Raw genomic sequence first — 25233 nt, forward strand, 5'->3', positions numbered from 1 at the left:
AAGAATTCAACATGAACCAAAAAAATCACACAAAAGAACAAACATTTTCAGATATTTTTGCATCCTTCAAGAAAATTCACTATGGAAATCCTGGAAACTTTCACTCATTTTCATCTAGGTCACTGCACTGATTGCAACAGAATTGCTCACATGAGGAAGTGCTAGTCACATGAGTGAGTGTTTCTAGGATAAACTGAAATATTTGACTATATTTTTGAAATGCTTTCTAAATTTCAGCAATTACTGTTCTATTTGGAAAAGAGCACTTCCCAGCAAGAACTGTGGATTTCTTGCTCTTATTGGCTATGTCTACACTAGCCCCAAACTTCGAAATGACCACGCAAATGGCCATTTCGAAGTTTACTAATGAAGCACTGAAATGCATATTCAGCGCTTCATTAGCATGCTGGAGGCCACGGCACTTTGAAATTGATGCGCCTCGCTGCCGTGCGGCTCGTCCCAACAGGGCTACTTTTCAAAAGGACCCTGCCTACTTCGAAGTCCCTTTAGTCCCATCAGCTCATGGGAATAAGGGGACTTCGGAGTAGGCAGGGTCCTTTCGAAAAGGAGCCCCGTCAGGACGAGCCACTCGGTGGCGAGGCGCATCAATTTCGAAGTGCCGCGGCCGCCCACATGCTAATGAAGTGCTGAATATGTATTTCAGCGCTTCATTAGCAAACTTCGAAATGGCCATTTGCATGGCCATTTTGAAGTTTGGGGCTAGTGTAGACACGGCCATTAAGTGTTATTATTATAAAGAGCTACATTTCATATCAGTTTTCCCAGTGCCGAAGTCCCATTGTGAACCTAGCCCAGGGCCTACAGGAGTTAGGCATCCAACTCCCCCTGTAAATCTATGAGAGTTAGACACCTAACTTCTTAGGGACTAGTGAAAATCCCACCCACTCTGTGTATTTGTGCACAACCCAAATCAACTGATGATAATATGATTTTAATGACACTTCGGAACAAAAAACAATTTCTCTTCCATAATCCTAAGAATGGGCAGGGTATTTGTCAAATGTTTGAGCATACTTTGAAAAGAAAACAGAGCTTTGAAATACAAGATGATTTGGTCTGTCTGAATATTTGACAAATAAGTAGATTTCAACCATCTTGGCTTCAACTCTAACCTATTAAGCTTTCCTTATCTCCAACTTCCTTGTTACTTACTGACTCTCACAAATACTTATGTTACTGTCATTGTCACGAGTTCCGCTTCTACCTCCATTTGTATCCCGAAACTCATGGATTCCATCCATATCTTCCAGGGGCCAGTAGTGGGATGCTGTCTGCAAAACTTCAAACCCTTTCAACAAAACACAGATTTTAAAAGTCAAAACAAGTCTCCACAGATGCTTCAACACAGAAATCAGAGAAAAAGGAAGATGAAAAGCTTAAGCAAAATAAACCAATTTATGTAAACTATACTCTGCACATAAGGAGTGAACATTTGAAATAAAGAGAAATAAACAGCAATGGGGATTAAAGCCATGTGTTATGCAATAAGATTTTTGACAGTGCATCGCAGGAGACAGTTTTAAAAAGCTGTCTTCTTATTCTACCTTCATGGCATCAGAAACAGACATGGGCTAGTAAGGAACCTGCAGACATTGTATACCTTGATTTTAATAAGGCTTTTGACACAGACCAGCATAACATTTTCATAAGTAAACCAAGGAGCTGAGGTCTAGTTAAAATGACCACAAGGTGACTAAAAAAAATTGGTTGAAAGACGATATCAAGATTTCATTGTCAAACTGAGGGAATGTCATAGAGATCTGTGCTGGATCCACTACCATTATATATTTTCATTAATGATTTACACAATGGAGTAGAGACTGTATTTCTAAAATTTGAGGATGATACCATGCTGGGTATTTGAAGGACAAGACTCAAAACAATCTTGACAAATTGGAGGATTGAGCTGAAATCAAAAACATGAAATTCAATAAGTTAAGTGCAAAGTACTAGACCTAGGAAAGGGGGAAAATATCAAATGCCCTACCACAAAATGGGGAATAACTAACTAGTAATCAGTTACTGGAAGGGACCTGAGGGGATAGTGAATTACAAACTGAACATGAGCCAACAATATGATGGTTATCATCCTGGTTGTATTAGCAGGGTGTTGTATATCAGACACAGGAGATGTTTAGCAACAGTGAGGCCTCAGCTGGAATACTATCTACAGGTCTGAGCACCAGTCTTTAGAGAAATATTGTGGACAAACTGGAGAGACTCCAGAGAAGAGCAACAAAAACAATAACATATTTAGAAAACCTGATCTATGATGAGAAAAGAAAGACTAAAAAACCCAGACACAAACTGGCTGTTGCAGAGGACAGTGATCAATTGTTCTCCATGTCCACAGACGGTGGACACAAAGTAATGGGCTAAATCAGCAGCAAGGGAGATTTAGGTTAGATATTAGGAGAAAAAAGCTTTCTAAATATAAGGATAGATGAACTCCTGAGTAGGCTTCTAATGGAAGTTGTGGAACTCCCATCATTGGAAGTTTATAAGAACAGGTTAGATAGACACCCATCAGGAATGCTCTGTCTAATGACTCCATCATTGCTGAACCTTTGGCCATTATCCTTGAAGACTCTTGGAGATCGGGGGAGATACTGGATAACTGGAAGAAGGGAAACATAGTGCTCATCTTTAAAAAAGGAAAGAAGGACAATCCAGGGAACTATAGACCCATCAGCCTTACCTCAATCCCTGGGAAAATAATGGAGGGAATCCTCAAGGAATCCATTTTGAAGCACTTGGAAGAGGGGAAAGTGATCAAAAGTAGCCAACATGGATTCACCAGAGGCAAGTCCTACCTGACCAATCTGATTAGCTTCTACGATGAGGTAACAAGCTCTGTGGACATGGGGAAGTCAGTGGATGTGATATACCTTGACTTCAGCAAGGCTTTTGATACGGTCTCCCACAACATTCTTGTCCATAAGTTAAGGAAATATGGATTGGATCCTTGCCCTATAAGATGGATAGAAAGCTGGCTTGATGGTCAGGCCCAACAGGTCGTGGTCAATCGCTCAATATCTGGATGGTGGTCTGTTTCAAGCAGAGTGCCGCAAGGCTTGGTTCTGGGGCCGGTGTTATTCAACATCTTTAGTAATGACCTGGATGAGGGACTGGGTTGCACCCTCAGCAAGTTTTCGGATGACACAAAACTAGGGGGAGAAGTAGATATGTTGGAGGGTAGAGAGAGAATCCAGATGGACCTGGATAAATTGGAGGACTGAGCCAAAAGAAATCTGATGTGGTTCAATAAGGAGAAGTGTAGAGTCCTGCACCTGGGGCGATCCCAAACATTGTTACAGGCTGGGGACCGACTGGCTCAGCAGCAGTACGATGGAAAGGGACCTAGGGATTCTGGTGGATGAAAGGCTGGATATGAGTAACCAGTGTGCCCTTGTAGCCAAGAAAGCTAACGGCATACTGGGGTGCATTAGGAGGAGCATTTTGAGCAGATCTAGAGAAGTAGTTATTTCTCTTTATTCAGCACTGGTGAGGCCACATCTGGACTAGTGTGTCCAGTTTTGGGCCCCCCAGTATAAAAAGGATGTGGATTTGCTGGAGCAGGTTCAGGGAAGGGCAACAAAAATGTTTAAGGGTCTGGAGCACAAGACCTATGAGGATAGGCTGAGGGATTTGGGCTTGTTTAGTTTACAGAAGTGAAGACTTAGAGGTGATTTAATAGCAGCCTTCAACTTCCTGAAGAGGAGCTCTAAAAAGGAGGGTGAGAAACTGTTCTCAGTGGTGTCAGATGGCAGAACAAGGAGTAATGGTCAGAAGTTGAAGAGGGAAAGGTGTAGGTTAGTATTAGCAAAAACTACTTCACCAGGCGAGTGGTGAAGCATTGGAATGCGTTGCCTGGAGAGGTGGTGGATTCTCCATCCCTTGAGGTTTTTAAGTCCCGGCTGGACAAGGTCCTGGCTGGGATGACTTAGTGGGGGGTTGATCCTGCTTGAAGCAGGGGAATGGACCAGATGACCTCCTGAGGTCCCTTCCAGCCCTATGATTCTGTGATTCTGTGATCTATACTTGGTTCTGCCTGAGCCTAGAGTCATAGATAAGGTGACTTTCTCCTTACCTGTCCAGTCCAAGCTACGCCTACACTACAGAGTTTTGTTGACAAAACACCAGTTTTGTCAACAAAACCTGCAGAGCATCCACGCTAAATATGTGGTCTGACAACAGTAAATTGACAGAATGCTGCACTTTTGTTGACAGCCTTTTGCCTCTCCCCATGAAGTAAATGCCTTTCTTGACAGAATCTGTCAACAAAAAAGCCATGTGGATGCTCTGGGAGGCCCTCTGTCGAGTGGCTGGGCAGCCCAGCCACTCTCTGTTGACAGAGCAGATTGCTCTTTCAATCCACTTTGCTGTCTGGCCACAATCTGTCGACAGCAGTTTTGTCAGAAGATGTCTTCCAACAATAATACCTGTCAACAGATGGCTGTGCTGTAGACATAGCCCTAGTTTTCTGACTCTATCTTGCATAAAGGTAGAAGACCTAGTCCTCAGCTGGTGAAAACTAGCAGGTCTATAGGGAAGTCACATTCTGACTTATATCAGCTGACAATCTGGTCCTAATATTTCCATGTAAGAAATACATTTCTATATTTCATGTACACCCACACAGTACCATAAAGCTTAAGCCACGGTATTCAGATGACTTCGAGGACAATGTTCAGAAAGGACACAATCATCATACAGGACAACATGCAGAATGGCAGGTTCCTTTCTACACTATCCTTCCTCCATTCTTTACACCTGTGGGAGCCTCTCCAAACTGGTCCCAGCTCTCCAGAATTCAAGGGGCTCATGGACGAGGCAGCTGAATCCCTTAAGACTCTGCCCCTTTCTCCAAAGAAAGCAACACATCTTAACATACCTTTCAGGCTATACAGATCTGTTCTGTTTTTACCTCTAGCCAGTGAAGACCTTCCCCTACTGATAGGCATTGAGCAACCTCAGTAAATTGACTACTGGAATTATGGCCATATTGCCCAGGTTTAGGGGCAAGCCATGGAATGGGGCCCAGCAGCAGACAGGTAGGCAAACAGCATGCTAGGGGACTTTTGGGAGGGTGTACAGGTTAAGGAGTCAGAACCAAACTCTTCCCTGTAAGAGTTTTCTGGACTGTGTCCCAAGATATTTAGTGACATTGGAAGAGACTTAACAGCTTAGCATGCAGCAGCTGCGATTTCTTCAGACCCTTCTTTTCTCAAAAAAAGTGAAAAATAAATCTTATGGCTAACAGGAACATTTTGTTTCCCTAAACATCTTCTTCAGCTGCAGATGGTTACACTGATCTCCAGGTGGACAATTTGACAAAGGCAGAATATCTGACGGTTCCCATTTCCCAATGGCAGATTTATCTAGAGAATCTACTTGATGTCAGCTAGAGAACACTTCAGGGAGATGTGAATTCTCAAACTGGAGTAGAAGTTGGCTGCCCAAAGTAATTAAGTGGTGTGCTAAGGTGATGCTCTATTTTAAGGTTCTAGCTTTAAGAAAAAAAGTCAAAAACAGGTTGTATTTTATGTTATTACTTACAAGAAACATTTTTATCCCTAGAATAACTAATTTAGTGAATTGTGGTGGAAAAGAATGCAGAATCAGACAGAGCAATAAAAGTTTTGGGAGAATGAAACAGTCATACAGAAAACTCCTCTTGCAGATGAGCATGGATGCTTTAGCTCACAAAGGTGGCAAATCATTCTAAGGACATAAATTAATCTGTTTATGCTTTTGTATGGACTGGGTTGGGGAAGATGTCTACAAATTCAGCATTTACAGCGGTTACACTTTTTACTATTTTTTCATTTGTGTTTTCAATTGAATTTGGTGCTTATCCAAGAGACAAGTCTTCTATTAGACCACAAAACAGATGCACCAGGAATAGTAGAGCTGGTTAGAATATTTTTGACAAAATGAAATTTCAGCAACATATGTTTTTTTCTAGAGGATGAAACATTTTGCAGAAACTTATCACTTTCCAATTAGCTGTTGCTGTGAACGTTTGGGGGTGTGAGAAAAAGACAATTGCTGTCAGGTTAGCTGGGATGCAAGTGAACAAGGTTTGAGTCCCTACTCTGCTGGTATCAGAGCGATGTGGTACGAAAAACTTTACCCTGAAGCAGACAAGACAGGACTTGCATAAAAGAGACCAGCTTCCTAGGCCAGTGCCCTAACCACCAGCCTATAGAGCAAACATACACAGTTTTTTCCCTCCAATGCAGAACAAAAGCAAATTGCAAAACCAACTGCAAGACAAGCTGTTGGATCTTCCAATCACTCTCAGTCCTTTGAAGCCACTCAAGCCCCCTACCCAATTGCTCTTTGCCCCAGGGATGTCAATGTATGTTCTTCCATGCTTAGAACCCCAAAATGATCACCCTGTCACTTTTCAGCTCCCTGCACAAAACCAATGTTAGCATCATGCCCCATTTCTGCCCCCAGAAAAGAAGCAGAGGGCAGTAAAAGGGAGGAAGAAAAAGAAAAATACAAGCCAACTACCAGAAACCTCCCTCCCTCCCTTTTACGGGTATGTATATACACAAACACATACCTTATATACTTGCAAACAAAATGATTATATATTATTGTGATGCATATTTGCCATTAGGTTTGGATTGTAATTATGAGGCCCAATTGAGGACATGGTCTGTAAAATCTTATTAAAACGAATAGCCCCTTGTAAACTAATAGGACTGCTCACAAAAGGAGAAGCTCATAAAGATGAAGAGTGACTCCAATGGGATTTCTCATGTAGTAAGGAAATACTAGTGACCCCAGATAAGGTAATGAGATTGATTTAGTGTGCCCCTTTCATATAAATTACGTTATATCAATAACACTCTCTCCTAGGATTCGTTTAGACTCTCTGGCAATTGCCCAGGGACCTAGTGAAGGATGTGGGGGTAGCAAGTTGACAACAGAGTGACAAAAGTAATAGGATGCCAAACTAGCTCAAGTGAGAACATACAGTACATCTGCTAGCCAAATGTTCCAAGGACCATATCAACTTGGGTGTCTAAATTAAAACTAACCACAAGCAGATTTTCTTTGGCACTGAAGCCACTCACTGCCCTTCACCCATGTCACATTCACCTCAGCAGTGTAACAGGGGTTCTGTTATATGGACTCTGGGTTTGGACACAAAGGTTTGTTTTTTGTTTTTTCATTGTAGATTTAGTGGGATTGGTCTGTAGCCGGCACAATTAATGTCTTACTTTAGACTTTGCTCTCCTCTCTGAACCCTTGACACAATTTCAGGGATGTAATGGTTGAGAGCTGTAGGGATTTGGTGCTGATGTGACTGTTAAACATCACAGCAGAGAGGGGGAAGGTTGTGCAAGAAGAATTAGTAAATTTGGCTCTCTGGAACTAAGGCAGCTGCATTTGCTACAGACCTGCTCCACACCTAACCTGTCAGCTCAAGTTCTACCCTGTTTAATCATCCATAGCGTTATCTAACACCAATGAGCCATACAAGTGGCTGGACTGCCCAGCTACCTTCCCTACCTAGAAACATTTAGTAGGGTGTCCAGGTGTCTGGTTTTGGATCAAAACACCAGGTCCAAAGGAATCCCGAAGGCCCTGGTGAACCCTGCTGACCAGGCCACTGAGTATCCGGTTTGTGGTCTACATGGCCTGCAAGGAGGTAATCGAGCTAGCATGTTCAGCTCTTAGCTTTAGGGGCTGCCAGAGGGGACTTGTGTGTTGTCCTGTTCTTCCTGCCCACAGGTGCAGCTCACATTGACTGTGTCAGGGCAGGGGAGAAGCAGCACATAAACAAGCAACAGGCATCTGTTGAGGAGTGACTTGGTGGCATGGACCCCTCTGGCCTCTGCCCACCAGTGGCAGCCCTCTGCTCACACTCCTAGTCTGGCAGGGCTTGAGCTGCAGCACATGTGGTCTGTCACCGTCGCCAGCACTTAGGAGTTGGAGAGATGTGTATCCCGATATCTGAGTGTTAGGCATGAGACTGTACCCTATCCCCCTCACTGCATCTCTCTCTCCCACCGCAACCCCCTCAGCCCATACTCTTCACTGCATCCCTCCCACAACCCCATCCCCCTCACTGCATCCCTCCCCCCCAACCCCAACCCCTCAGCCCATACCCTTCACTGCATCCCTCCCCCCAACCCCAACCCCCTCAGCCCATACCCTTCACCACATCCGTCTACCTACCCTCGTTCCCTCCCCATCACTGCACCCTCCCCATTCCAACCCCCCACTTCATACCCTTCACTGCATCCCTCCTCCAACCCCATCCAACTCACTGCATCCCTCCCCTGTGCCATCCTATCCTGCCCTGACACCTGTACCCTTTACAGCTCTCTCCCACCCATCCTCTGCTGCTCCCAGAGCCACCCTCCCCTGGCCCTTCACTCTCAACACACCATTCACCTCCATACACTGCTACACTCCCATGATGTCCCTAGACACCCCTGTATCCTCCAACACCTCCTTATGCCTCTGTAGTCTTCAGCCTCCCACTGCACCTCCATCCAACCCACATACTCCCCACACTGCCTCCTCTGTCCCTCACTGGCCCTTCTTACTCCAGTTCTGCTCACATCCTCAGTCTCTTTCACTCCCCATCCTCTCCCCCTGCTCCCTCATCTTTTCCCCTTCAACCCACCCTCTTTCAAGCTGGGTGATTTATGAGACCCTAAAAAGTATATGACAAAGTGTCTCTGTGTAGGCTAGCATACACAAGCATGCAGTTGGGCTATGTCTACATTGCAGCGATCTGTCAACAGAGGTTACTGGCAGAAGATGTCTTCTGACAAAACTTCCATTGACAGATTGTGGCAACACACAAAAGCAGACAGAAAAAGTGATCTTCTCCATCGACAGAGAGCAGCCAGACTCCTTGGCCTTCTCTCAACAGAACGGACAACAGGAAGCTCAGCAAACAGGGCTTTCCAGTGAACCAGATGCCCTGTCTGTTGACAGAGGGCTCCCAGAGAGTCTACACAGCCTTTTTGTCAACAGAAACTGTCGACAAAGGCGTTATTCCTCATTGCAGCGAGGCAGAACACTGTCAGCGAAACTGCTCAGTTTTGTCGACAGACTGTCAGCAAAATGCATTTTGTGTGTAGACACTCTGCGAGTTTTGCTGACACACTCTCTAGTGTAGATGTAGCCTATGTGTTTAAGAGGCTGTGTCTTTGTGCAGGGAGGTGCATGGACTGCTGCATGTATGTATTATCAGTGTGAATAAAATTTGCAGCCTAACTCCTTGATTTTTATTCCTTTTACTGGCTTGTGCACAAAAAATGATGACATAAAATGTATGTGTGTTCATTTCATAACAAGCTTTTAAAAAGAGAAGAGAATTCTAAAGGAAACACACTTTTCTTAACAACTGAATGCTGTTGACTAGGAGCTGCTGAAGAGCCAATGCACCAGACATTTCTTACTACCTTTGTCTGGCTATATTATAAACTCTTTGTTGCTGACTCTTTCTTTTTGTGTGTATGTTCAGCACTTACCACCCTGGAGCCCTGATCTGAGTAGGTCTCTCGGCACTAAACAACAGTTGTAAGAATAAATAATGTGGAAGTACGTGTTAGTACATGCTAGATGTGTACACATGAATACATGCATGTATCTGCATGTAGGTGTGGGAGTCAGTTTCTACAGATGGAATTGCATACGTATCCAGACAGGTGCATGTCATTCTGGTTGTGTTCTGTGGACTTATATTTGAGTTGGGGGGGGGCTTTAATGGCCCCACTGCAGCTGTTCTAAAGTGTGGTCCCAATGCCACATATCAAATTACAAGAGTGAACAAAAAGCATGAAGCTGGTTACGAAAAATGGAAAATGAGGAGGAAGAGAATCATGAAACCCTTTGTGAAAATTCTTTTAATTTTAAGGCACCCTTTGTGACATTTTTGATGCCAGCTCTAGTGTGTTGTAATAAGTAAAACCTGAAGTTGGCATAAAACATTGATCCAAACAAAAATATGCCTATCTGGGCTGTGAAGTAAAAATGAGCAGGTGAGCAAAGGTCAAAGGAAAGCAAGTGATGGAGAAAGGGGGGATGGAATGAGCTGGGGTCTCACATACACTGGGAATTAGAAAGTAGGCAAGCTTCATTTGCAGTGGTCAGAGAACCTCTCTCAGCAAAACTGCACCATGAGAGAGAAGTGATACAGGCATGTATCAGGGAAAATGGAGTCCCACATGTTACATTGCATACTGTGCTCAGACCTAGCTGCGGGAGAGAGAGAAAGACAAGCACAAGACACACGGTCTTGTCATCTGCTCTACTTTTCAGAACAACCAACAAAAGCCCCTGCTCCTCCTTGGAGTTTTGGTGTAAAAGACAGCAGACGGAATGAGGTATAGGATTAGGAGTGGGATTATTTTCCCGTGGGTCCCTGAAGCTTCGACATACACCTAGCCCTGTATTGCCAGAGCATACACTAGCACACTCCAGAGGAAATGAAGGTAGTAGCTTTCCAGGGCATCAGCAGAATCTACAGGGGCATATAATACTGATCCATTTTTTTTATCTGCTTCCCATGAAGCAGCTCCACCTCTTTGAGACAGCAAAGCATACGAGCATTCACACTGGTTTGTGATGATACCTTGTGCAGCTGTCTCCCACGTTTACTAGCATCTAATTTTTGAATGAGAAAAGGGAATCAGAGCTACCAGTAAGAAGTTGGAGAAAAATAAAAAAGACAGGCAGAAAATGAACAGACAGCAATAATTAACTGTGTCATAACAGGACACCTCACTATTACACTAACACCTAAAGGCCCCAGCTGAGATCAGAGCTCCATTATGCAAGGTATTCTACAAACACATAGGGAAAGTCCCTGCCCAAAATGCCTGTAGTCTTAACAGACAGGTGGCAAGGGAAAACAAACACAGAGAGGGGAAAAACAAGAAATCCTGTCTGATGAATTGGGTCTTTGCCCACGAAAGTTCACGCTCCAAAAAAATCTGTTAGTCTATAAGGTGCCACAGGACTTCTTATTGTTTTTGCAGATATAAACTAACACAGCTACCCCTCTGATGCAGAGAGGGGAAGTGATCTACCTAGCATCAGATAATAAACTAGTGGTAGAACCAGGGCCAGAATGCAGGTTTCTCTGATTTCCAGTCCAGCATCTGATGCATTATATTACACTCCTTCTCCAGTTTATGGCCAGTCCATCCCCAGGGAACTCTAATCACAACAGATTAAAAACTGCTACTATAGTTGTTCCCTTGACTTCCCTTTTATTTTTTTAAAAACCATTGAGCATCTCTCCGGCTACGTCTACACGTGAAGCCAACATCGAAATAGCTTATTTCGATGTAGCAACATCAAAATAGGCTATTTCGATGAATAACATCTACACGTCCTCCAGGGCTGGCAACGTCGATGTTCAACATCGACGTTGCGCAGCACCACATCGAAATAGGCGCTGCGAGGGAACGTCTACACGCCAAAGTAGCACACATCGAAATAAGGGTGTCAGGAACAGCTGCAGACAGGGTCACAGGGCGGACTCAACAGCAAGCCGCTCACTTAAAGGGCCCCTCCCAGACACACTTGCACTAAACAACACAAGATCCACAGAGCCAACAACTGGTTGCAGAGCCTGTGCCTGCAGCATGGATCCCCAGCTGCCGCAGCAGCAGCCAGAAGCCCTGGGCTAAGGGCTGCTGCCCACGGTGACCACAGAGTCCCGCAGGGGCTGGAGATAGAGCATCTCTCAACCCCTCAGCTGATGGCCGCCATGGTGGACCCCGCTATTTCGAAGTTGCGGGACGTGCAACGACTACACGGTCCCTACTTCGACGTTGAACGTCGAAGTAGGGCGCTATTCCCATCCCCTCATGGGGTTAGCGACTTCGACTTCTCGCCACCTAACGTCGAAGTTAACTTCGAAATAGCACCCGGCGCGTGTAGCCGTGACGGGCGCTATTTCGAAGTTAGTGCTGCTACTTCGAAGTAGCGTGCACGTGTAGACACGGCTTCCTATACATAGGGGCAAGCCAGAAGACCAAATTACAACACAATTCAAATCCACAGCCTCATCTAGGAATTAAGGTAGTGCTAGGTTCCCACACTATAAATTGTTTTGCAACTGAGTTGCCCAATATATAAAGTTCAGTCCAAACCTTCGTTTTTTACATTGTTTCACCAGCTAACAATTGACCAGCCTTATCTATAGGAATTGAGACAATAAATTAACATTTATTAGATGAAAGTGAAACAAAAAAACCTCACGTGAGCAAGGGCCATGTTACACATACTCCAGTTAGGACTGAGATAACAAAATAGGGATGAGACAGATGTATTGCAATAGCTCCATAGAGCTTTTCCTTCTATAAGCAGGATTTTATTTTGAAATTAAGTTCATGTGGGTAGGAATGAAAAGCACAAGGCAGCATGTGGTTATGTTGATTAAACAGTAAGATTGTACTTGTACACCCCCATGAGGTTAAACTATTGGTGTGAATTGAAGAGCTTTGCATTTACAGACACACAAAATAAGTCAGTGTTTCTTGCATTGAAAACAGATGATTGGAGCTCTGAAGAAAAACATGCAGAAATTCAGTCCTGAGCAAATTAGACTTAACTGTAAACAGCTTAGGAAAAGCTAAATAAATGCACATTAAAGTTTACAGACTGGCATTTCAAGTTGTAAGTCAGCACATTTGAGGTTCTGCATGTTAATACAGTGTGCCGAATGGAAAAATAAACTATGTGAGTCTGATTCAAAGAGCTACTCAAGGTAAAATAAAGTTGTAAACAGATTCTCAAAACACAATGGTGTGCAAATTATTGTGTGAAAATGCAAGCAGCATTTCTTTTTGTACTTTTTTATGAAGAATGTCACTTGTACTGAGAACTGCAATTGTAATTAAATAAGGTTGTCTAGTATTCTAAACTGATTGTCCTAGATTATATTTTTAGTATGGTATTTATATGCATGTGTGATGGCTGTTCCTTTGTAATCACAAGCAAATGAGATGTGCATATCTGAAAGCAAAAGTTTTAGTAAACATATTGCAACAATTAAGAACAAGTTGATACGAATAATAATGATAAAACAAAAACAAAAAAAATCTCACCTGGGTGTTTGGCTAGCCACGAATTGTTTCCATACACCTGCACATAAAACAAAACATTGTGAAGCAAATATATCGCTAAAAAGAAATCCAAGTAAATCTTAATGTTAATCATGTTCAGCATATTACCTGATATTTAGACTGACATAGAATCAGCACGGAATAATGATAGAGGAGAGACAACAAATTATTCATGATCTCTTTGAGGTTAAAAGTGCAACTAAGAGCAAATTCCTATGCGATTTCAATTACAAACAAAAATTCTCTTCTGCCACTTTTTCTTTTAAAAGGTGCATTTTCCAAACTGGTTCAAGATGTCTGTTCCTTCAGTGACAGCAAAATATGCTTCCATATCCTTCAGGAACAATTGTCTCCTTGAGACTTGGATCCCTTTTGTTATTCATATATGCATTACTCTGACTGGAGCAAAAGCATAAGTTGAAAGGTATTAGTTCCAAAATGTACAATTCCACAGAAAAGCATATAATTCTCTGCAATTTGTGCCAAAAAAGAGAGATCTTATTTTTCAACTTTCGCTTGCTATTGCTGTCTTTTACTTTCAACTGTTTTCACTTTGTGAAAGATCCGAAGTCAGTTTTTGGTTCTTCAATTAAAAAAAATACCCTCTTTATTGTGCGTGGGGCAAACTCCCACTATTTCCTTTGGGATTGGATTAAAGTAAGTTGCTAACTTCTTGCTTGTCTGACTAAAGTTTGCACCTTCATCCAAGATCTCTTTGGGTGGAGAGAAAGTCTGAATGATGTCATGCTTTCTTCTCAAACTTTGTCCCATTCTGGTACTCTATTTATATCATGCTGTGCTGTCTCCTTTCTGGGTCCTAACACCAGCCTGCTGTGGAAATAAATCAATGTAGTTCAGAAAACAGATTAAAGAAATAACTATCAAAATTGTTTCTTATAATTTTGCACATTGAAAGAGAGAATATTAATATTAAGTATGAATATTAATATTTAAAATTATTTAAACTCATAAAATGGGTTTGGGGTGCAGGCTTTGTGAGACAATCAACAAACCACTTATTATAATACTAAGAATTTACCTAGAACTTTTGTCTTCGAGAAACTAAATCATTAATAGGGTGGGTAAGCCTCACAGCACTCCAGAAAGGTAGAGGAGTTTTATTATCCCTGTATTTAAACAAGGAAATTAAGGCACTCATAGCCTGGTTTTCTCAAAGTCACACAGGATGGGTATGGAAGACGTGGAAATGGAATCCAGCTCTTCCAATTGTGGAAGACGACTGAGAAGTCACTTCTAATATTCTGTGATAAGGTTGGAGTGAAGGTGCCATCTGAGGTAAAGTAGCCACAATTTCCTTGGGATTAATCTCCTTTTATTACACTTCAACCTGTTAACTTTCTACAACTGAACTATTTAAAATAGAACAAGTAATGTGTTTTAACAGATACTTACAGTAAAAGAAGTTATATACAGGGTTAGAAAAACAACAAACATCATCGTTACCAGGTGCTATCTAACTAACAAGGCACTTTCTTTTCTACTCTAGCTATATGGTACCGTTTTCTGGTTCTTTCACGACCTGTCCAAAGATTTTTGGGTCTGGTGGGAGGAGCAGGTGAGGGTGATCAGTCCTAGCCGCTGCAGACAGGATCCAGTCTTCTCCAGTCTCTGGGAGATCCTCCTCAATTTCTTCCCGCCGTTTGTATTTACAGTCTGCCGCCCCTTTGCTCCACCCCAATTCTGGAACTTTCAGCTCTGTTCCTCCCTTACTTTCCTTGCACAGTTCGCCATAGCATTACATATTTATGTAGTATTGCATATTCATTTGTTTCCTTATTTGGTAGTTGGTTGAACCTGCTGGCTGGATCTAAATGTAGGTCTAATTTATTGTTTAGAGATCTCTTTGTTTTAAGCCACACCCGTGTCCGTTTAACTATTACAGTCTCTTGTCCTTGCACTACTGCACCTTTCTTTATATGGCTAGGCCCTACACGAGGCGACAACAAGCATACCTCTAGGCCTTCTGGCAGTAAACACAATGTGAGTGCCCACGCAACACACCTGAGAAGCATGTCCGGTATGTCTAGACCTTGGGGTTTTTCCACATGCCCTTGTGGCCACGCGACGGTGGCATAGGCCTCGGACCAAGGACTGGTTGGGCTACGTGAAGATGGGTGACCAACCAAACATAAGCAATGTATTATGACAAATCAAGCCAATACGGAATTTAAAATTACCATTCCAGCAGTGCCAAGTCAACTTGTAAATACTTATACAACTCTTATGCATTGAATACAATTAATTCTTCCTCATAAGAGGTTTGTTTTGTTTCTCCTTTAAAACAGTAAATACAGCATTTGGCTAACAAATAACATATATAAAGTATTACAACAAATGCAAATATAAGGAGTATTTCTTTAACAATTTGCTGACCTATATACCCAAAGGGTTTGATGAGCTAGGACCACAAATCCTATGACTGACTTGGGGGGCTGCGTATGCTATTTTCATAATATGGTCCACCCTATCTAATACCTCCTGATCATTATGCGGAATGTAAACACAACATTCTTGCCCCACCAGAGCACAGATACCCCCTTTCAATGCCAATATTATGTCTAAGGCCATCCGATTCTGTAATACCATTTGTCATATAGCCTTTTGTACTTCTGCTAAGGCTTTCAAGGCTTCCCCTGATTCATTTGCTACTACTTCTAAAACGGCCTGGAGATGGATGACTGCTCCTCCTACTCTTGCTACCCCCCACTGGCGAAAGGAAGGACCATTGAATCACTTCTGAAAATGTTAGAGGAGATCTGCTGTCTATTTCCCTCTTAGCAGAATCCAAATCGCTCATATGACGAATCTTTCCCTGGGGCAACAATGTCCTTATGAGTACTGCAGGTATTAAGTAAGATGGATAACAGCTACCATGCCAGCTTGGTGGCAACTGCTTGTCAGCTTTTTGTCTACATACAAAATAATGTCCAGTGAGGCCAGGAAAGGGGTCATCACAAGAATTTGTCATGTATTGCCCCACCCAGCCTGAGTAATAACCTGTAAAGGGGGCAGGCATCCTGAGCAGTTCCACAAGTCCTCTATGAGTTCACACCATACCCCTCCATTATTTCTGGAAGTAGATTCGTTCCATGTGGACCAATAATTAGTCACCTCAGAAACCCAGGTCCTATTTTTTATCCAGAGACCACCTCTTATAACATAATTACACTAACTCTTTCCCACTTTTACTGTACCATTATACACCCAACACCGTTCACCCCCTCTTAGGTATGACCACCACATATTCAGAGGTATGAGCCTTTACAGCAGCCCAAGTTGCGTTGGCATTAGTTAGATTGAAGGGTCAATGGGTGGCTGTTAATTTCCGTGTAGAGAGTGGTATGGGGACCATATGGATGCCAGCGCAAGAATGGGGTGGGGGCACATTAAAGAGCATACCCAACACTTGGATTGGTTAAGGGTTTTGGTGATGTTTTCTGCAGTGGTTATGAAGGTATTTTGATGTCCTGCTGATTCATAGCCGTGGTTTACTATTTGGTGGTTGCTTTCCTCCAAAGCTGATACCTGAAACGATACTCATATGTAGGTTAAATGCATGTGTACACTAAGATCTATAGCTTATCCAGTTATGATGCATAATCTCAGGAATTTTTAAATTGTAGGTGTTGGGATATGTACCGGGTTTGTCGATCTCCGATTTGAATGGTTTGTTTTCCCACTCCCCTGTTAATATAACCCGGACCTTTTGATTAGCCTCAAAAACTGGTTTCCATGGATTCATCCTTCATGGCTGGATATCTGGCCATCATGAAACCACACAGTTTATGTTATCCAAGTGATTATGCCATCCCCTAAAATCAGGATTAGGATTTAAAATCTGCAGTTGAGTTTTTAACGTCCCAATTCTATGCTCAACTACTCCATTACTCTGTGGGTGATAGGGGAGGTGAAAATGCCACGTTGTGTTCCAAGTACATGCTAACTTTTGGACCTCATTGGAACCAAATGGGGGTCCGTTATCAGATTATATTTCCTTGGGTATTGCCCAGTGCGCTGCACAATGGCTTAATAGCTTTACAATCTCGCTGGCAGTAGTTTGCTTCGCGGGGCAGCCCAAATTTGTTGAGACCCCATGTCCATGATTACCAAACCCTTCAGGAACTGTTTTGCTCCCGGGAGTGGTCCTATTAGATCTACCTGCCTTGTAGCACCTGGGCTATAGTTCTCAGCCTTAAATACAGCTTTGTGATAGTAACAGACAGGAAGCCGTGCTAGTCTATACACTATCAAAACAAAAAGCAGTCAAGTAGCACTTTAAAGACTAGCAAAACAGTTTATTAGGTGAGCTTTCGTGTCATAGTGATTTTGGTTCATTTTCTTGTTTGCCCAACAGGGCAACCTTGACTCACATTCTTCCAGCGTTTGAGCTTAATTTCTGGTGTTTTGGTTTGAAGCTCTAACTTTGCTGCATTTTTGATAGGTCCCCAATGACCCCATTTATCATGTAGCCTACTGGCAATTAACATAGGGTCAGATTCATGACCATTATTTTGAGCAACATTTACAGCTGCTACTTTCAACCCCACAGCTTCAATATTCTGTATAGGATGACTGACATTTTTCCCTCTTGAAACTATTGCCTCTTGATTTTGTAGATGCAGGTCAACAAGAGCATGCATGTGGTTTGAACCTGGTTGATGAGAAGGGCAGTGAACTAAAAACCAAATGCGTGCCTTTTTGTGAACCATTTCCAAGATCATTTCCCACAAGTCTAAATATTTTTCTGAAGTTCCTTTCCGGGTTAATATTTTGATTACGTACTCAGAATCTATTCCCACCATGGGTGCATCAGAGAGGTGGTTATCATTAGCATGTTTTACTGCATGATAAATGCCATGAACCTCGGCTTCTTGGGCTGTGATTTCAGGTAACTCAATCACAATTTTTAGGTAATTACATTTGAGACAAAACATGCCTGACTTCGGAATTAATTTACTACTGCCACAAGAAAACTACCACGGTTCATGTTCAGTGGATCGTATAACTAGTGCTGAAGGTTTCATCTCATAAGGTAGGTGTGTATCTTTTAATTGCCAGGATGTCCAATTGATTTTAGCTGAATATAACAATCTATTCCACATATCTGTAGTTCCCGCAAATTCCAGAGGGTGTCCTCTCAATAGCCAAGTTATGGACGTGATGATGAGTCCTTTTACAGTCCCATGTAAGTGATTCCGGCCTAGGGCCACCTCAATAGCTAAAAGCATTTTCCCATAGGGTCCATACCGAATCTGTCCCCCCCGCAACATTTTTATATGCCTTCCCACTATTTGCTTATTCTGCTCCACCTCTACCATAACCTGGTCAAAAGTGAACCTAATATTAATAATTACCGGCTCCTCCATCCTTACTCTTATTTAGTTTGGTGGGGTTTTTAAAAGTTTCTAGCAACAATTGGTATGCTGCCAGCTGGCTATGGGTCCATCCCAGTTGGTTACCCTTCTTTAGTTTACTTTGTAGCATGCTTAGGGTGGAAGCTAATTTAGTAGGCATTAACATTCAGTGATAGTTTAAAAATCCATTTACTTCCTGGACTTGCTTTTTATCTCTTGGGGGATTTTCAATCCATTGTTTTAAGTCTTTGCTATCTAGGCTATGTCTACACTAGCCCCAAACTTCAAAATGGGCATGCAAATGGCCATTTCGAAGTTTACTAATGAAGCGCAGAAATACATATTCAGCACCTCATTAGCATGCGGGCGGCCGCAGCACTTCGAAATTGACGCAACTCAGCGCCACACAGCTCGTCCAGACAGGGCTCCTTTTCGAAAGGACCCCACCTACTTCGAAGTCCCCTTATTCCCATCTGCTCATTTGCATGGCCATTTCGAAGTTTGGGGCTAGTGTAGACACGGCCCTAGGGTGGTAGACCACTGATCAGAGGAGACTCTAATTCCTAAAAATTCAAAGTCATTTATGAGGACAAGTTGTGATTTATCTTCATTAATCTCCCATCCTGCCAATAACATCAGCTGTCTTACCTTTTGAGTGAACCTCTCTACTGTTTGTCCGTCGTTTCCTACTATGGCGAAGTTGTCTACGTAAAATAATAGTTGACAGCTTTGGGGTATTTTTATTTTGTCTAATGTCTAAGCCAACCATTGTGTGGCTACAGATGGGGTATTTAAGTACCCTTGTGGTAAGACCATCCATTGGTATATCTTTCCCCCAAACTGAAAATTTAAAATTCTGTGTGGATCGGCAAGTGGAATTTGATAGAACATATCCTTCAAATCCATAGTACATCCCCATTGAAAGGCATAATTTCCTAAAATCTTTTCAATTGCTGGCCGGTCCCAAGGAACATTATAAACTATAGGTCGAATTTGGCTATTAGCTATCCGGTAGTCAATCACCATACAGTATTTTGGGTTTTCGGGACTAGATCCTGGCTTCTCAATTCCCCAAGCTGATGATAAATACATGCTTTCTACTACTTGCTTTATTTTGCTTTCTTTCAATATTTTTTCTAACAGTGTAGTCATTGCTGCAGCACCCTTTTATCCTTTTTTGGTATTTTATTCAACTTCCAGCTATTATAGTTTTTAATCATTGGTTGATGTGGCTCAAATTTCGGGCTTGCTATCTGGGTTAACGGTAAGGCTGTTAAAACCCGTTGCAAGTGGAGTCGCCGAATTCCATCAACACTGATTAAATTTTTATTTCCCAAAATTGCCTTGAAAACTTTGAACGACTCTCCCAGAATGGCCAGTTGAACCTTTACCGGGGGGTTGATTTCATGTTGTGAAGCCCTTGTACCCATACCTGTTTACTGGTGGGCGTATGTGGAATATTAGGGATTATTACATTGATTTGTGCCACCCTGTCTAAAAGAAACTGGTGTGTGTGTCCATTTACATCCAATAACTGGTGATAGGGGTGTGAATCACTTCTTCCCCATTTGTCTGGGGTTTGAAACTCGGCCTCTACTCATTTTGTGGTGGCTGGTGTGTACCCCAAGGGACCCATTCTAGCTTTTCTGCTTCTTTTTCCATCTGGCTGTTGTTCCATCATCTAATAATCGAGCTGTCTAATCCCTTTCCTCTCAAAAATCCAAATAAGGCCCATTGGTAGTTTGACCATTGGGGTTTTTGATTTTCTTTATTTAACCCAGATAGAGCTGTTGGTTCCGCCACATATCCTTGCTTAATCTTCCCCACAGCATGATGATTATTCTCAAATAAAGGTAGATCCTGCTCCACATCATATAACTGCCCAATTGGCTGATTTTCTATCCCTCTGAGCCGTAATGTTACAGCAGGATTTTTTCTGGGCAGTCCTCCTACACACCCTGTTATAGCAAACCCATTTATGGGGATATGAGTAAAATCTTGTATGTACACATAAGGGGTGGGATGTCATACCTGCTCTTCAGTCAAACCCACTGGTCCTCTAGCCACCGGAGTCCATGTCATAACACTTATCCCCACAACAGCGCGCAATAGGGCCACTGGTGTATTAATGGACCCTGGTGCCAATGCCATAGACTGAAAACTGGTACTGCTAATTAACATAGCAAGAGATGGTAGGGGGACGGGCCATACACGATTATCATTCACTTTATTTGTGAAACCCCCTCCTCCCTTCCAACTGGCATTTTGCAACAAATACCACGCTTCTTGTTGGTTCACCCATTCAGAGCCGTGTTCTAATGCTAATCGACCTGGCCACACCATCCCTGGTTCCCCCCTTCCTCGCTTGGTTTCCTCAAGCAAAGCCTTTAATTCCTCAGCTGTTCGGTCCCTCTGGACCATGGTAGCCACAGTCTGTCCCGTACTGTGACCCATGACCATCTTTGTGACCATTATCAGAAGAGCTTGCAGGTTGGAGGAATCTGTCTCCAACCCAGTTTGATTAAGACAACCACTCTACAACTCGGTCCAGGGGCATGGGTGAGGGTCATCTGGCGACTCAGGCGTTGACAGTGTAGCAGGTATTTCACCACTATTTTTGCCTTCACTGTGAGAGGCATTTTCCCATTTATTTGAAACCTGCTTTGTGTGGGTGTTATTAAGCGTAAATAATGCCGAGTTCAAACTAGACTCAACTTTAGTTAATTCGTTTGTAGCTCCTAAGAAACAGTAATATATTGCTTCTGCTACCTTCTCCATAGGATATTTAGTCGAGCCTAATCTCCCTCTTTTACCTGTTTCTGTTAGGATCTTAGCCCAGGATGTTAGTAGGGCTGTGGTGTGTGGCCCCAGGAATAACATGGCCGGCACCTTGATAGAATCTAGTGGAATCCTAGCCTTCTGTATTACCTTTTGCACTACCCTTAATGCGTGTTCGGGGGCTTCATTTGGGTTGGGGTTCTTTTGTTTTGTAGCTATCAATTTTGGTTGGTTATCATCCTCCGAAGGGAAAAATAATAACTGTGGATGAGCTGTTAACAGACAAGTTAGACCCAACATTGTTACCTTCTCTTGCCATGTCTTAGTCACATCCCCATCTGAGAAGGTGAAGTGATATTCTTCCCCCCCTCCTGTCCTGCATATGGAACAGAATGTGCTGGAATTCACCATTTGTGTGTGCTCCTTTTTCCCAGGGGCACACGTAGTCACCCCCAGATCCTGTTTGTGATGCCATGTGGAAGATGAGTGAGAAGTCGCTTCTAACATTCTGTAATAAGGTTGGAGTGAAGGTGCTTTCTGAGGTAAAGGAGCTGCAATTTCCTTGGGATTAATCTCTTTTTATTACACTTCAACCTGTTAACTTTCTACAACTGAACTATTTAAAATAGAACAAGTAATGTGTTTTAACAGATACTTACAGTAAGAGAAGATATATACAGGGTTAGAAAAACAACAAATATTGTAATTACCAGGTGCTATCTAACTAACAAGGCACTTTCTTTTCTACTCTAGCTATATGGTACCGTTTTCTGGTTCTTTCATGACCTGTCCAAAGATTTTCGGGTAAAGTGGGAGGAGCAGGTGAGGGTGATCAGTCCTAGCCACTGCAGACAGGATCCAGTCTTCTCCAGTCTCTGGGAGATCCTCCTCAATTTCTTCCCGCAGTTTGTATTTATAGTCTGCTGTCCCTTTACTCTGCCCCAATTCTGGAACTTTCAGCTCTCTTTCTCCCTTACTTTCCTTGCACAGTTCGCCATAGCATTACATATTTATGTAGTATTGCATATTCATTTGTTTCCTTATTTGGTAGTTGGTTGACCCCTCTGGCTGGATCTAAATGTAGGTCTAATTTATTGTTTAGAGATCTCGTTGTTTTAAGCCACACCTGTGTCCATTTAACTATTACAGTCTCTTGTCCTTGTGCTACTGCACCTTTCTTTATATGGCTAGGCCCTACATGTGGTGACAACAAGCATGCCTCTAGGCCTTCTGGCAGTAAACACAATGCAAGTGCCCATGCAATACACCCAACAAGCGTGGCCGGTATGTCTAGACCTTGGGGTTTTTCCACACCAATGCCAAGTTGAGTTCCTTGCCCACAAGCCCTCCACCCTCAGTTTTGATGGAATAAATTATACTGAATCAGTTTGACAAGTAGTCCCTTATCACAGCCTGTGTTTTATTCTAACCCAGAGTTCCTCCATCTGAAGTTATGTCAACACTACAGTGATCTGTCAACAGAAGTTACTGTCAGAAGAATATCTTCCAACAAAACCTCTGTTGACACACCACAGCCACACATGAAAGCAGATCTGTCTGTCTATCTGCTCTGTTGACAGAGAGCAGCCAGACTGCCCAATGGCTCTCTCTACAGAACAGCCAACCAGAAGCACAGTCCAGTGACCTGGAAGCCCTGTCTGTTAACAGACAGCCCACTGGAGCAACCATGCACCTTTTTTGTTGACAGATTCTGTCGAGAAAGGCATTCTGCCTCATGGCGGGGAGGCAGAATTCTGTCAACAAAAGTGCCGAGTGCTGTCAACAGTATGTCTACCAAACAAGTTTTTAGTGTGGATGAGCCATGAATTTTGTGAACAAAACACTCTAGTGTAGACATAGCCTGAGAGTTATGACCCCCTCATGAGGTTGCAAGGTTATTACTTGGCCTCTCCCTCCCCACCCACTCCAACACCCAACTCTGCTTTGCCTCAATTATTTATAATGGTATTAAATATAAAAAGGCACACAGGATGTGTACGAAAGATGTGGAAATGAATAAGGAAGGGAGTCACTCTCTGAGGCTCGCTATGTGAATTGCCCATACAAATGTGTGAGAACCACTGCAAAACCCATACTGTATGCACAGTCATTTTGCATTTAATGTAACATCGATAATGGATCAACATTTTCATTTTATTTTTGGACAAAAATGGTATTTCAAAATCAAATTTCAACAGAATTGTGTTTTAAACTGTGTTTTTTCAGAGAAAAGATGGCACATTTCAGTTTTGTATTTTTTCTCCCCTTCCTCTTTCTCCTTCACCCCTTCTTCCTCGTCCTCTGCCAAATTTCATCAGAGCAGTCCCATCCATAGGACGGCTTGAGGCAGCTGACCCAGGCTTCACAGTTTGGGCAGCCCTGCCAAAGCCACACTAACTGTCCTATGTATGGGACAGCCCTGATGCTGGATATTTGGGCAGCCTGGGGGGATTACCTGTGGAGAGGGCAGGAGCAGGCAGTAGGGGTCAGCCCCCCTCCCCACACTCACCATGGTAGCATGAGCCACAGCAAGCAGAACAATGCAGCACCCTGTTTTGCTTTGCCTTCTCCGACCAGGTCACTCTGCTTCACCCCAAGGGCAGGAAATGGAGCGTCCTGTGCCCAGCCCACTCTGCTCCCCTGAGTGATGCTGGGAGCAGAGCAGAGTGGGTAGGGGCCAGTGTGCTCCACTTCCCACTACTGCAGTAAAGTGGGGTGACCCACCTGGGAGCTGGTGGTGGAGTGAAGAAGGCTGTTGTATTGCTCCACTTCCTGCAGCTCCCATCACTGCAGTGAGTCGGGGTGGAGGGGTGAGTCCTGCTGCTGCTGTACACCAGGCACCCCCCAGGTAGTCAGGGGAGGGGGCTTCTGGGGAAGGATGAAATGGGAGCAGAAGGAATGGTGCAGAGGCAGGAAGAGGTGGGGTGTGTGTGGAGCAGCGGTGAGGTTTGAGTGAACGGGCGACTGGGTGCAGGGTGGGGACGGATCAAGGTGAGTCGGAGGTAGACTGGTTGCCCTTCATCCTCCTAGGGATGGTCGTGCTTAGCATATTTAATGGGATAGAAAAAAACCATCCCTTCCTGCTCCCAACACCCCTCCATTTACACTTCACTACAAGACCGTGTACCAGCCTCATCTAATCTTTGATGCCTTCTTTCAGCCTGCTCCCTCCAGATCTTGAATCCTCCTTCACACGCACTGGCTTTCATTTTTGACAGCAGCCATGAGCAACATGCCCTGCCGTGAGGTGGAGTGCAAGCAAAGCAGGGGGCAGGGCCATGGTCTGAGTGCTGGGGCCCATGAAGACTAAACTGGTCCTGTGGGTGCTGAGCATCCCCCTTCTTCTATTTTTTTTGGGGTGGGGGCAGGGCTGGTGAATGCTTGAGCTCTGGAGCTCTCACAGAGTTGATGCCTATGCACACCTTTAGCCTCCCAGGTCTGATGCTTGGGTTCACCTATTCTCCCCATCTGGCCTCTAGTTCAGAGCTGATAATTTTTCCAACAGAAGAGTTTTCCATAAGAAAATGGTGGTTCAAAAAATTGACATATCCTGCAGAAGTGTGTCAGTTTCCATCCAGGCCGACCAGATGCCTGCTTTGCTGCCAGTTTATTTGCCCAACTCTCTACACTTCAGGCTCCCCAGCAGCATACCTGGCTGACTGCTACATCAGAAAACATTTGCACTACAGGAGAATTTCTGTGTTTACAAAACAGAATCCTACCTGATTCCAGTTCTGTGAAAAAATTCACGTTTTTGACCTTTCATCCCAATTTGGACCCCCACCCCACAAAAGTGCAAAAACTTATGTTTTACTTGCAGAAGTGAAATTCCATCCCCTAATGAGCTTTGCCCTTGTCAGACCCTCGCCTCCTCCCCTTTTGAATCTTGCCATACTTCTTTCAACCCAATTCCCCTCATGCTTTAAACAGTCTATAACAGTCTC

General features: G+C 43.4%; 1 protein-coding gene across 3 annotated transcripts in view; it reads right to left on the minus strand.

Annotated features, from left to right (window-relative positions):
- The window catches only part of ADGRD1 (adhesion G protein-coupled receptor D1), a 382252-nt gene extending 368419 nt beyond the window's left edge, over window positions 1-13833 (minus strand). For all 3 annotated transcript variants that reach the window (XR_012648032.1, XM_075012922.1, XM_075012921.1), the window contains exons 1-3: window positions 13245-13833; window positions 13119-13155; window positions 1226-1309 (exon numbers count right to left, since the gene is read on the minus strand). Coding sequence is in view for 2 of the 3 variants with exons in the window: in XM_075012922.1 (XP_074869023.1) it covers window positions 1226-1309; window positions 13119-13155; window positions 13245-13310 (187 nt within the window). In the remaining variant the exon portion in view is untranslated. The remainder of the gene's footprint in view (window positions 1-1225; window positions 1310-13118; window positions 13156-13244) is intronic.
- Window positions 13834-25233: the final 11400 nt, after the last annotated feature.

Source organism: Carettochelys insculpta, chromosome 18 (genome assembly GCF_033958435.1).
Source record: "Carettochelys insculpta isolate YL-2023 chromosome 18, ASM3395843v1, whole genome shotgun sequence".
NCBI lineage: Eukaryota > Metazoa > Chordata > Testudines > Carettochelyidae > Carettochelys > Carettochelys insculpta.